Here is a 14,275-nt window from a genome sequence, read left to right on the forward strand (position 1 = left end):
CACCAAGCTGACCTGGCCTGCCCTGCTGGAATCCAAACTCAATCCTAGAAGTTTGCCATGAAAGCTCTCCCATCATTGCCTTCTCCAACGCAGCTTGCTTCTTGAGGTGACCCTGAACCCAGTCCTCAAGGAGGGAGAATGCAGATAAAGCCCAGCAAGAGGCATTCTATTTGGATCCATTTCTCAGTGCTCCTTCCAAGACCTCATTAAGCATTCATAACAGGAAGGAAAAATCCAAAATGTTTACTTTTTTTAATTTGTAATTTAATTTACTTTCTGGATTGGTTTTATGATCTTTCGTCTAGTAAACTTTTTCAATCTGAACATATTACTTTTATATGAAGGATCTAAGCATAGACCATTCAGATCCTCAGCTGTGTAGGAAAAAAATCACTCCTTTGTTTTCCTGCCTCCTCATTCAAATCTGCTTCTGATTCTGACAATCTGAGCACAACTCAGTATAGAATATCATATACCTAAAAGTTAAGATTGCATTATGTAATTGCTAAATGACTTGTAAATTACTCCTTTCTTGATAGAAATACCCATTTCAATTTTCAATGTTTTCACATTTCATGTTCTGAATTTTATTTAAAATGGAGAAAATATGTAATTCTACTATTACTGACCACAGACTTTAAACATACAATTGCACTTTAGCTTATAAACAAGAATAAAAGATATTAGAGATGCTAAAATATTGCTATTAAAAGTATAGATTTTCATTTTCATTTTTAAATAAATGAATAGCAGTATATGATAGGAGATTTTAATGCAAAAGGATAGTTACGTGACTGATATTCACTCCTGACTCTCTGTGCCTTTATCAACCCAAGGCGGTGATCTTAAAATGGAGAGCTTCCCACCCCACCAGTTTCCCCTTCAAGGCCATGGAGGATTTGAATTTCCCTCTGGGTAAAAAAAAAATGCAATAAGGAAAGCAGGTTTTTCCCCTAACTTTATACAGTGTTTACATGCCACTGGGAAGGAAATACCTCACTTTTGGTCATGACTGTTTGAACACACAAGCTACTTAACCATTTAAAAAATAATATTTTTTTATCAGGAAAACTTTCTGAGAGTCTACCACGAGCCAGGCACTTTGTCAGGTGTGGTACAACACATTAGCGAGCAAGACAGATGGTTTGATCTCAATGTCAGCTTTGGGAACAGCTCTCTTCACCCTGAGACAAAACAAACAGGTGTGGGGAAGGTTGCAGGGGTTGGGGGTGTCCATCAGTGTCCTGGATAAAATGTTTTCAGTTTCAAGTAACAGAAATTCCACCTCATGTTGCTTACATAACAAAGGGAATTTATAGGCTTACATATCCATAAAGGACAGAGGTAATGTATGTTCAGGAGAGGCTTGATCCAGCAGCTCCACCCTATGACGAAGGGCCTGGTTCCTTTTAATCTCTCTACTCTCCCTCCTACGGGGTTGGTGCCACCAGGTCATAGCTCCTCCTAGGTATAAGCATTTTTGTTTACATTCGACAAGAAAGAGAGAGCATCTTTGTCCAAGCATTCCCACCAAGAGTTCTCTAATACTCTATGACTGGATCATTTTGTGCAATGCTAATCTCTAAGGTTGGCTGACTTGTTTAGCTTAGGACTAATTCATATTTTCTGCTTATTCAGCCAAGGATGGAACCAGGCTCCCTAGAAACCCCAAACAGAAATCAAGGCCATCTGAAAGGGGGGACTGATGCTAGGGAGGCAACTAACAAATGTTCATACAGTCTAAGTGAGGGCACCCACAGAACTGGGCAGCTTTCCTTCTGCTTTCTGTTTGGGGCCTAAGAAGTAAAACCATCTATCCCAACATTCCCTACAAAGTCAACTCTACATCAACCTGACTTTACTAGGTATTGTCTTCATTAGTACAACTTTACTATTCCAGGAGACGCTTGCCAAGAAGCAGAAAAATTGCAAACATTATTCTTCATTATAGCAACCACGCAAAAGACCATCAACTCTTTCTTAGACACCATCAACATTTATTCTCCAAGACTCTTTAACTCTGGCCTCAAATCCTCACCTAAACTATTATATCATGATTCTTACCAAATTCTAACCAAGCTCCTCACTCCCTGTCCTCCTCCCTGAACTGAAAGACCTACCTTAAATCAGACTTCAAAATCTCAACAAATCAGACCTTGCTCCTTCCCTGTCCATTACTGGCAGAAGCAATAAACTCGGCTTTGCCTTATTGCTGGTGATATTTGGGAGGTAACATTCAACAGGCACATCTCCAGAAAGACTCATTTCCAGGAGCAGTGGCCTTCCTGGATGCCCTCTGCTAGGTCAGGTCACTCCAATGTTGCCCCAGGCCCCTTACCCCAAACTATCAGGAGGGGGTGTGGTCCTTTCAGAGAGTGGCATAAATCATTCTGGTTCATTTCATCTGCAGGGGAAGAATTAGATCAACATATTAGCAGTTGTCTCTGAATGCCATTCTTGGAGATGGAGAGAGCAGAAGGCTCAAATCCATTGTCATCCAACTTCCTATTTAATCACTATTCAAGTGTGCACACAAAAGCTTCAGGGCAGTGACTGCTGGGGCAAGGTCATTTGTGAACGAGAGGGAGAGTCAAGACGCAGTTGACTTTCTGTTCAGGCAGAAATGTGATTTTCTACCACATAGTTATCTTTTATACTTCTAGTGTCTATCCTAAATGCTCCCATGTATTGTAGGACTCCTACCACTACAGACCTTTGGAAGAGTCACTGTTCTTGTATCTCAGGAGTGGCTGAGAAAATGTCTAGTATCCCCCCACCTCCCGTCCTCCACCAGGTAATTCAATACAAGAAAGACGACTTATCTGGGAAATTCCGAATGATCTTGGGTTTGTTTACTGACCACTTCCTCCACCAGCTGGAAACACAATGCCCCATTAACACTAACCATGCCTGTTTGTCCAAACTGCATTCTGGCCAGTTATATCAATTGGCACAGTTTCTAACAAGCTTGTTAATGTTTTTCAGATTCCAAACATGTAGCACATTTTTATGTTCTCTGCAATCAGCTTTGCTTCAGCAGCCTTGCAAGTGTTTACGGATACTGACATGTACCTCCAACCAATAAAAATTCTTTTATTTTGTAAATTTAAAAAAATCTCAAAAAGAAGTCTTTCATTTTGTCCAAAAAACACTTCCCCACTAGTTTCTCTTCTCTGTCTTCACAGGTAAGTGGAGCTAATCACGGCCTTGTATAAAATGGCTGCTAAAATGTTTCACTGGTGATTGAAGCCAACCTGTGGGTAACTGTCCTGGTCACTTCCTGATCAGTTCTCATTCAGGGTGCACCAGCCTGCTATTCACCACACGGATGTCCGCAGCATTTCTGCTTCCTCCCCCTCTTATGAAAGAAGATACTGAGGTACTTCTAGGACCTGGGCACCTGTATCAGTGCAAGGGAGACCTTCACTCTTTCCTAAGGTGCCTAAGTTGTTGTTTAGAATATTTCTCAACTATACTCAAAGCCATTACCATCCATGAGAAGGCAGTTCAAGGGAACCAAGAGAGGAAATGACCTCTTATGTCTTTCTCCTAAATGGAGGAAAGGTAATCAAAGCTTGGGGCTTAAGTGTCATTTCCAGTTGAATAACCTGCTGCAAATTCATTCCCAAAACCTTTTACACTTTGTCCCAAACTGACTCCTACTCTGGACTTCACTGAATGTGAACTTAAGGAACTTCAGAATTAAAGAATCCAATTTTTTTCATTATATATCTCATTCACCATCAAATATTAATTCAATGCCTATGTAACAGGGATGGAATTTTCATTCTCTGTAAATCATGTTGTCCCATAGTTCCCCCATGCACTGGATCCATGCGATATATTCTTGAAGCTGGGAGCAGATGACACAGAGGTCAATGATAAGCTAGTTCCTAGTGAAACAAGAGTCTTGAAAGCCAGACCTTGTCAAGAGAAAAGAGACACTTCTAAATTCCAAATGTTTCCTTTTAATATTGGGAGGAAACCTTGGAGAGCTGCACATAATTCAAGGGTAGGGAGAAATCATGCTATGATATATCCACAGATAGGTAGAAGTAGAGAGCTTCCAGTAGAAGAGATGGGGAGAGGGGATGAAAGAGGCTCTGAGAGGAAGGTCCTGGCTTCACAGCTCAGGCTTGAAATCTCAAATTCCCAGTGCATTGAGGGGGAAGCTGAAGGCAGATGTGGCCTCCAGGCTATCATGGGGCTACCAGAACAAAGTAGAAACGGCCACGTAACTCTATGGAGAGAGGGAGGGAGCCTGTAATGACACCGAGTCTCCCATTGCTCCATGTGTCCTGAGTGACCAGAGGATGTGGAAAGGAGGTAATGTATTTGACGGCAGGGAGTCAGGAGGGTTCCAGCAAGGGGGAAGTGACCCTGCACCAAGGGCTGCAAAGATGCTGTCTCAGGCCAGGCACGACGGGGGTTCCGCCAAACCTTGGAGATCCGCAGGCTGTCAGGAGCAAAAGTGGGGCCATGTCAGCCCAAAGGGTGGCCGGGCACTCCGGGAGCAGACTTCTTGCCTGGCTCGTGCTGACAGCACAGGCAGAGACACCTCAGCAGCAGAGGCAGTGAGAACAGAGCCTGATCCTGACACGAGCAGCACAGCACACCCCAGTCAGAGGAAAGCACACAGACTTCCCACTGGCACGAAGGCCTTCCTGATTCCTCCTCCTGACTCCATCTCGGGAAGGAGGAAAGAGCGAGGAACCCCTAGAAAGACGGCAAAATAGCTCTAGTAGGGAATTTGAACCTTACATTTCACTATTTGAATATTTACCCCAAAGTAACTGAGATGACCTGGAAAACACTGAGAACTGTTTAATTAGCAAATTCAAGCTTATTTTTTCCCCCTCCTGTTCCTTACCAGGATGGTATCATTTTAGATAACAAACTTGCATTTTCTTACAGAGGCATACCTTATTTTATTGCGCTTCATTTTATTGCCTTTCGCAGTTACTGCGTTGTTTACAGATTGAACGTTTGTGGCAATCTTGTGTGGAGAAAGTCCAATGGCAACATTTTTCCATACAGCATGTGCTCACTTCATGTCTCTGTGTCACATTTTGGTAATTGTTGCAATATTTCAAGCTTTTTCATCATGATTATTATATTTGTTATGGTGATGACCTACTATTGCAATTGTTTTGGGGCCCATGTAAGATACCGGACTTAACCAATAAATGTTTGAGCTCTGACTGCTCCACTGACTGCCCTTCCCCCATCTCTCTCCCTCTCCTTGGGCTTCCCTATTCCCTGAGACGCAACAATATTGAATTCAGGCCAGTTAATCACCCTACAGTGGCCTCTAAGTGTTCAAGTGGAAGGAAGAGTAGCAAGTCTCTCACTTGATGTCAAAAGCTAGATTAAGCTTAGTGAGGAAGACATGTCAAAAGCCTAAATAGGCAGAGAAATCTTTCATGAAAGGAAATGTCAATCGATGTGGCAAACTTCAATGTTGTCTAATTTTAAGAAATTGCCACAGCCACCCCAACCTTCAGCAACTATTACCCTGAGCTGTTGGCAGTCATCAACATTGAGGAAAGACCCTCCACCAGCAAAAAGATTACGACTTGCTGAAGGCTCAGATGATGGTTAGCATTTTTCAGCAATAAAGTATTTTTTAATTAAGGTATGCACACTCTTTTTTAGACATATGCTATTGCACACTTAGACTTGCGCACACAGTCCAGTGTAAACATAACTTTCGTATGCACTGAGAAACCAAAATATTCGTGTGACTCACTTTACGAGATACTCGCTTTATTGCAGTGGTCTGAAATGAACCTACAATATCTCCAAGGTATGCCTGTGCTATTTTTATGTACTTTAATGTTTCATAGACTGTCCATTTCCATACAGAAAAAAACATTTTGTTTTCTGAGATACTGAGTCATTATGTTGGACCATGTATATTGGGTGCCTGTTATAACATGGTGTGTATGTGTGTGTGTTTTGACAGCATGTGGCCCTCCAGGCACCAACTACTCATCTCCTCCGTTACCTCTCCACCACCAACACACACATTAGGCTCATGCTCAGCCCACTTTCCCAGTTCCTGAGCTATTCCCTCAGTGGACAAGGTATGTGATCACCAGCCTCAGCACACTACTGACTGAAGACTGGAGTTCACATTGTTTCCAAACACCTACAATCTGGGGTATGTATGGGCACCTTCAGTTTGTCACTGCTTGCTGAGTGGCAGCACTTTCTATGGATTTTCCCATCCTATGCCTCAGTCCATGCTTTATTTTCATCTCAGATGCCTTCCTCGGTGGTTCAGCTCTCTCCAGGACCAAAGCCCTGCAACATACCCAAACCCACTGGATGGGAACCTGATCTACTTGGCATTCTCTAGTTCTGTCTCCCCACCCTTTCTTGCAGAATGGCTCCTGTTTCCTAAATTTGCTGTGAATAACATTTTTCCCAGAATGTTAAAGACTCTGGCTACCTCACTTCAAAATCTTCTGGGTAGCAGTCAGTTTAGTGAATTTCCCTATCTTGCCCAGGAACCTTCTCAGGGAGTGTACTCCCAAACTCCTGCTGGAGTTTCCATGACCCCTGAGCTATAGTGAATCTCCCATGGGATTTGTGGAACACAGAGACTTCAGGTAGGCAACCGAGGAATAATATCTAGAGCAGGTTTAAAGGGCTTGCTCGAATAACTGCTAGACATGGTGGGTAGCTGATGCCTGTTTTAGTTCTACAGCTCTATGTTTACATCTGGCTGAGGGTGATAAATGACCATGTTCTTTCCAAGGTATTCTCATCATACCTGCCTATTTATGTTGGGAACTATATAACCCTGAGTGGAAGAGGGGTCAGTGAGGTGGTCCCAGCAGAAGCCAGCCTAGGTGGGATGCAGAACTTTAGCCTTTGTACACACACATATAAAAGGCTGAGCTTGGAGAGAAGAAGTTGACCCCTACTCACTCAGACTTATCCACGACTGAACGCCCCTTGAGTAGGTCTTTGTCATTTAGAATTTTGCACCTTTGCCAATCAGGATAATGTTACTGATGTTTATTGTGTATACCGATTGGATTATCTTTCTTCTCTTCTCTTTTAGAAAATTAAAATTTGATTCAACCAAATAGTGTCTGTGTCTGGTCTTCCCAGCACACTAAGCTCACTACTTGTTAAAACAGAGGTCATGCAGCACCACACAGGGAAGCAATGAAAACCTGGAAGTATTTCCTATTATTTCCCCCAAGGCTGATGATGTAGGTCAGCTCTACATCCAGGAGGGTGAGAAGATGTAGTCAGGCCACACTTTCTTTGGCTATAGGGAGGAAGGTGCTGTGGTAAGGAGCCCAGGAGAGCTCTGTCATCTCCTGAGATGACACGGAAGGGATGCCCCTTGCCCCCAGTCACAGGTAGCCTGCTCTGGGGAGTCTACCCAGCTTTATATGCTATTAACATCATGGAGAGTAAAGGGAGCAGTGTTGGCTGACCTTTGAGTGTGCAGTGAAGCCATCCAGAATCCCTGAGAGAGGATGGATTTTTTAACTCATTGGCTTTGAAGTCTCCATCTGCCACCTGCCCTGGCCAGGTCAGGGTGTACTGGATGCAACCCCAAGCAGGCTGCCAGATCTCTGTGGGGTTCAGTGCTCAGGCCTAACCTGGTCCCTCAGTCCCCAGCAGTGAAGCGCTTCTGCAGAGACTACCTCCCTTCATATTAATCACAACTTCCCTATTCTCTCTTTCATTCATTCATACATGCTTATGGGTACACACACACACACACACACACACACACACACACACACACACCAACTTATGGAGAGTACTGGAATTTAACTGTTTTGTTTTAAAATAGAAATTTAAAAGATTCTTAGAAAGTGTAACGTATCTTTGAGGCCAAGGCAAAGAGGAAAAAAGACAGAATTTAAATATATGCAACTCTGTCCAGCCAAGTCCTGAATGGCCTCCTTCCCCAATTTAAGGTGACTGCTCACTGGGGGTGGGGGTGATGTGGGAGTGGGATTAGGGTGTGGGGAGTGGAGGATCCTCAATATTTCTTTTATCCTCCATGACAAAATGATGGATGATGTTCCCTTGTGTGACACAGTCCCACAAGAACACACAGCAGTCCCTCGGAATGTGGGACATATATAACAATGATCAAAACTGAGTACTCTACTTTATTAGGTGCCACTATTGTGCTGTGTGTCACAAATGTTAGATTATTCAACCCTCATAACCACCTTTGTGAGATAGGCATTGTTGTGGTTCCTTTCAGATAAGGAGCCTGAGGTGCAGATAAGTAATAACAAACAACTAGTAAGTGGCAGCACCAAAATTCGAATCTAGGTCCATCCAACTCCAAAGTGAGTGCTTCTAACCACTCTGCCTCCATCCTCACGGCTGTTAGCAAAGCATTCTGGCCTCTCCAAAATATTGCTTTTCATCTCATCTGGTACCATTGCCCCAATTCTGCCAGTCATAGGTTTATTTTTAAAAGGGAAAGAATTGCTTCTCCTTTCAGGGTGGAGCTGGAGTGCTGGCATACACTTCAAACAGACAGAAAGCACTGGGAAGGGGCAGCCTCCCTGGGTCTGCTGTGCATACAGAGGGTACAGGCCTTTCATTTCCGTAGGTCTGCTGCAACCCTTGAGAAAGGACCATCGTATCAGTGGGAGTAATTCTAGCTGCTGTAACAGGTGAACTCCCAAATTCAGTGGTTTAACCCTACAGAAATTTATTTCTCACTTACATAACTGAAGAATACAGATTTGCAAAAACCCAGGAGCTCAGCATTTAAGGACTATGTGCCACATGGTCAAAGTCATGCAGCACTTCTTCCTCAGCACTGAAGGAAGTCCCCAAGGCCTGCTTTCGACACTTTCCTCTGTCTAATGTGCATGTTCCACCACTCAGAGCCTGGTGTATGACATGGCACCGTGGTTATTCCCGTTAGGGTTATGGAGAAAGAACGGCTTGTCCACAGAATCAGGGCTCATCTCTCACCCCCACACCACAACCCGATCCTTGCTACTCTCCTACTCTCCCTGTTTCCGGAGTGGCACTGAGCTTCAACACCATTACAAATAAGAATTAAAGTCAACAGTGACTTCTAGGGGTGCAAAAAGTCTATTCCAACTGCTCTAACTGTCACTGCTAGTGACAGACCCCGATGATTTAATGAGCCCACAGATGGATTCCTTTGAGAATTCCATCAGGAGCTGAAGAAGCAAGGTGCAGTTCAGTCACACCAGTTCCTCAGCTAGGACTCCAGTGGTTTATAGGTCCTATGTGTCTGCTTTAGGGTTTATTAATTTTGGGTCCAGGAAAGAAAGAATCATGGCTTCTACAGCCCGTGAGCAGAGACGTCCTCAGGGACCCTGCAAATTAGAAGGCCCCAGGCTCTCCTTGAATACACCAGAGGCCCTGATGCTTAGAATCAGTCCATAAACCTTGCCTTGCCTTTCTTATTGTACCATTTTCAACAAAAAAGGGAAGAGAAATGAAACAGTGAAGTTTCAATGGCTGAGAGATTTCACACGGGGTCAAGAGGTCATTCCAGAGGTTATTCTTATGTATTTTATAGATATTCCTTTTTAGTTTTTAGCGTATTGGAATAGCTAGAAGGAAATACCAGAAACTGTTAACTGCAACCAAATAGCCTTGATTCTTGAAGACGATTGTATAACTATATAGCTTACACTGTGTGACCATGTGGTTGTGAAAACCTTGTGGCTCACACTCCCTTTATCCAGTGTATGGACAGATGAGTAGAAAAGTGGGGACAAAAATTAAATGAATAAAAGGGGGTTATAGGGGGATGGGATGTTCTGGGCGTTCTTTTTTACTTTTATTTTTATTTTTATATTCTTTGGAGTAATGAAAATGTTCAAAAATTGACTGTGGTGATGAACGCACAACTATATTATGGTACTGTGAACAACTGATTGTACACTGTGGATGACTGTATAGTATGTGCATATATCGAAATAAAACTGAATTTTAAAAAAAAGGAGTACATGCCCATTTGGTTCTTGCCCTTTTCCTCCTTTCACTGGCCTGCAAGACGTGATGGCTGGAGCTCAGCAGCCATCTTGCACAACAAGGTGACCTCAAAGAAGAAACTCATGCTGGAAGAGTCAAGAAGAAAGACAGAAGCAGCCTAGGTCTCTCTCTGTTGAACACTGAGCCACAGTAACACCACAACAGCTTTCCTCTGAGCCTTGTTTATGTGAGAAAGAAATAAATTTTCATTTCATTTGCTGTTGTTTTTGATTTTGGGATTTTACCATATGTCGCTGAGGCTGATCCTAATTAACCATAGTAAGTGAATGAATGAAGAAATGATGAGGGAGACAATTAGGAAATAAAGGAGTGAGCCAATGTTGCTAAGTGGCTCCTGGAAGAATGTTTCAATTATAATTCTTCTGAGTCTCTACCCCTGCTGGGAGACAGGCTCTTCCCAGGAGCCAGCTGGAGAATGTGAGCCCTTTGAGTTGTTTTCCATCTTTATCACAAGGGAGAGGGGAAGCCATGCTGCCATCGAACAGAGTCATTCATGCCCTGCTGGCTACCTTGTAGGACCCTCTTTCAGGGAGTATCTTTCCAGAAAGGGTCACTAGAGACCAAGCCCAAACTCTGGCATAGCCTGGCTTGAGAACAAAGTGGGAATGTCCTGCTCAGGGACAATGTACTAGGAGGGCACACCAATTAGGACTGCGAACAGGCTCAGCCCCACTCCTCCACAGAGATTAAAGGTGATCAGGCCTCCCTCAATAGTGGGCTTGAGTGATTACAAAGGCCTTTATGAAGTCAGGTTGAATTATGTAGGAAACTCTGCTGTAGACCTTTCAAAATGTCTGAAAACAAATTCTGACTTCATCATCATTCTTTTCAATGAGACTAAATAATAACAAAAAGAACTCCATAGTTTTACTCTTTTTAGTACCTATCACATTTCAGGCACTTTATATACTTTATTCCATTCTCACAACAATCCCATGAAGCTGGTTTTATTGTCTTACTTGACATGTGGAGAAACTAAGTCTCAGGTCTAAACAACCTGCTCAGAATCACAGGCCTCCTTTCTCCTAGTCCAGGTTTCCTTCTGATCTCAAGCTATATGAATGTCTGAAACTCCAAACTTACCCAGGTCCTGCAGATGCCCCCCAAAGGTCAAGCCAAAGCTATAACATAGGGTCAGAGAGTCTTGGCACATCTTTTTCTTTAAGACAATCACAGTGAGGGGGTGGCTCCGCATTCTGTGTTCAAAACCTACCATGCTGGTGGTGAGACACAGTCTCAAATTGAATGTAAGTCCTGAGGCCCCCAGGAAATGCAGCCTGGGAAACCCATCTATGACCGTAGGTCTTGGGGCACTCACATTTTTGGTGGCTCCTGGATTTCAACAGTGAAGCATTTATTCTCCTGCAAAGTGGAACATGTAGGGGTGATGTCTTACCTCCACCAAGGAATGCCAGTGTGCGATGGGTTTCCGAGGATATGACAACATCTCACTCCAGTGCTCTCTGCCCAGTCTCTCAGCCTCGTTGCCTACTTGACACACGCCGATGATCTCGTTGTGACCTACACTGTGAAAATGCCCCCAATAGTTTTTTCTTAAAATTTTTATATGTAAGAACAACAGGAATTCAGTTAAGCTGATGGAGGAACTGGGAATTCACTAACTTAAAACTGTAGGCCAAGCTCAAAAGCCAACAGGACTAGGGGTTCAATATTGTACTCAGTGGCACAGAGAGGAAGGGCAGAGTCTGGCCCTCACACACTTCAGTTTTTGTACCATTGGCATGGGTTAGCTTGCTCCCAAGGACTACCCCCAAGCCCCCTATTCGAAGAACTCCCTGGTGCATGCTAAGGATGTCACTCCTGATTCTGGAACTATGGTGACCTCTAGGCCTCCCAATCACGTAATGACAAGGGGGCCATTTGAAAGGAGTTGCTTGCAATAATGGCTGTTCAAGTTTCTGCAAGAAGCAATGAAGGACGTGGTAAGGGATCACATCTGCAACTGGCAGCTGTAGTCTTGAGCCTACCCAGAGGGCCAAGTGGAGGGGGCTCCCCTCTCTTTAAAGAGCAGTTTGTAGTCTCATACTCTCCCTCTTTCCTTCCAAGCTCAGCTTAGCTTCTTTGACCCAATGTGATTTCCCAACTGTAGAGAGACACTAAACTCCTTTTTTTAGAGTCAATATTTTTGAAACTTTCCTTGGGTGGGTCCTTGCCTTGGGCCAGTTTTCTTCATTAATTAGCAGTTTTTGGTTAAAAGTCTTTGCATAACTGGAATGATATGGCCCATACTTTAATACTTTGGGATCCAAATTCACATATTATTTCCCTTTATTTTTTCCTCCTGCAAAAAGATGAGTGGTTTTTCTCTTTCTATTTGTATAGGGGAAAATGAGAGGGAGGCAAGGGTGGGGAGGTAGTGTGAAAGATATTTGATTCTATGCTCATTAAAATCAGTTGCATGCAGAAGCCCTGTGAATTTTGCCATGGATTTTTTCCAGGCCAGAGTCATGAGTTTACTGAGAATTAAATTGAAGCAGAGCTCACATAATCAGATTTGTCAATGTAGGAAACGTGGCAATAGCTTGAAAAATGCTGGCCCAACCTTCTACAGTTGGTGAGCCATGTCCCCTCCCGTGGCCTGACAGTATCAGTGTTCTGTGCTGCCCAGAGGAGGCAGGACAAGGTCTACTGCCCAGCGTGGGCTGTCACACCCATGGGCAGCTGAGCCAACCCACATGCTCCTTGGGTTGGAAGACAGTCATGCTTTACCCAGGCACCTGCTGGAAAGAGTGTTCAGAGCACTGAAGCTCCCTCACTGACAACATTTCAGAGGCATGTGGGCAGATTTTTAGCTCCAAATAATATTTGTAAGATTATATTAGAAGTCAGAATGGCTTTTTTATAATTGTGCTCAGACCACGTGGGTGGTTTCCAATTAGAAAGAGACTTTGAATTTCAGTCTAATGACTGGTTTAACATGTATAATTCCCTGTTGGTACTTCCTTTGCATATTAAAATGACTGTTTCTCAAATCCGTCCTTTAAATACACAATTGGCTACAATGCAGGCTATAAATATCTGTTCTGTGCTGTATTAATTAAAAAGTCAAGCATCTTATACATTTTAATGCCCACTGTCATCCATACTGATTCTAGCGTTTCCAAGAGAACATTTCTGTGTTTGCTATCAGACTTAAGTAGATGGAAATGATCTTTACTAAACACTTTGGGAGAAGAAAAAGAAGATTGAAGTAATGTATTTAAAAATGTTGACGGTCTGGCTAAGGTAATTATTCTGCTACTTTGAGTGGAATCTTTCTCATGAAGGGCAAGCCTGTGAGAAGAAGATAAAGATTGGTGGGGTGACAGTTCTTGAAGCTGAGATTCTAGGGGGCATGCAGAGATGGAAAGGGGGAAAAGTGAGGGAGTGGAGGAGATGGAGGAGGAGAAAGAATTAAGAAAGAGAAGGAAGAGAATGAGAGAACCAGGACGCAATTTGGTAATTTGATTCTTGTAGCATGGTTTGAAAAATGTGGCTTCTTGTCCATCTGCTTTCGACCACCACTGCTGGTTCAACTCATTTCCTGCAGCCTGGGACACCAGCTAGGAATCCATGACTATGCTTGCCCTCTGCCCTCCCAGCCCCAGCACAGGAGATTTACACTAAGAGCAGCATCTCACCGGTCGTAATCCATGACCGCTATGGACAAGTGGATTTGGTCAATGTTCTCGGGAGGGACATCAAAGACTATGGCTTCATTGTAAACAGGGTTCAGCGTGTTTCTCTTGGTGGACGTTTTCCTCTTCTTCAGGCGCCTGCCGTCGCACATCAGGGAGACTTTCACATAGGGATCTGTACAGACCAGGAGAAGCAGGGGTACTGTGAGCATAAGTGTAGATTCAGGCTGGCAGTAATGTCACTGTGGGGTGGGCTTTCACAAACCATGATATGCGGAGCTCCTTCACCAGCCTGTGGCCTGGATTTGGAGGGTTTTAATTAACAAGACATGGGCAGCGACCGCAGTTGGGATAATTAAGTCATTCATCCAAGAAAAAGCACAGGACACTGTCTCCTCAAAAAGCGTGAAATTTAAAAATAGTGTGAAAACATCTGTTACCAAATCAGAAAACATTTCAGCAAGCATTCAAGATCCTCCTGGCTGCAGTAGGAAGAGAAATACATAGGCATTTCTAAGCCGGACTGCAGACCCTGGAGGCCACAGGTCTTAAAGAAAGGGGAAAAGACTGGGGGTCGATCTTCTTGCAGTCCTGGGTCTGGAGCC

At 43.6% G+C, this 14,275-nt stretch overlaps 1 protein-coding gene across 2 annotated transcripts in view; it reads right to left on the minus strand.

Moving 5' to 3' along the window:
- The window catches only part of SYT9 (synaptotagmin 9), a 236,401-nt gene that overhangs the window by 33,807 nt on the left and 188,319 nt on the right, over positions 1-14,275 (minus strand). The window contains exons 5-6 of one of the 2 annotated variants that reach the window (XR_005217357.1): positions 13,674-13,845; positions 11,429-11,553 (exon numbers count right to left, since the gene is read on the minus strand). Coding sequence is in view for 1 of the 2 variants with exons in the window: in XM_037838817.1 (XP_037694745.1) it covers positions 11,429-11,558; positions 13,674-13,845 (302 nt within the window). In the remaining variant the exon portion in view is untranslated. Of the gene's footprint in view, positions 1-11,428; positions 11,559-13,673; positions 13,846-14,275 lie in introns of both variants that reach the window. The other variant, XM_037838817.1, reaches the window with a different exon arrangement.

This window comes from Choloepus didactylus, chromosome 6, assembly GCF_015220235.1.
Source record: "Choloepus didactylus isolate mChoDid1 chromosome 6, mChoDid1.pri, whole genome shotgun sequence".
In the NCBI taxonomy this organism is placed as follows: Eukaryota; Metazoa; Chordata; class Mammalia; order Pilosa; family Megalonychidae; genus Choloepus; species Choloepus didactylus.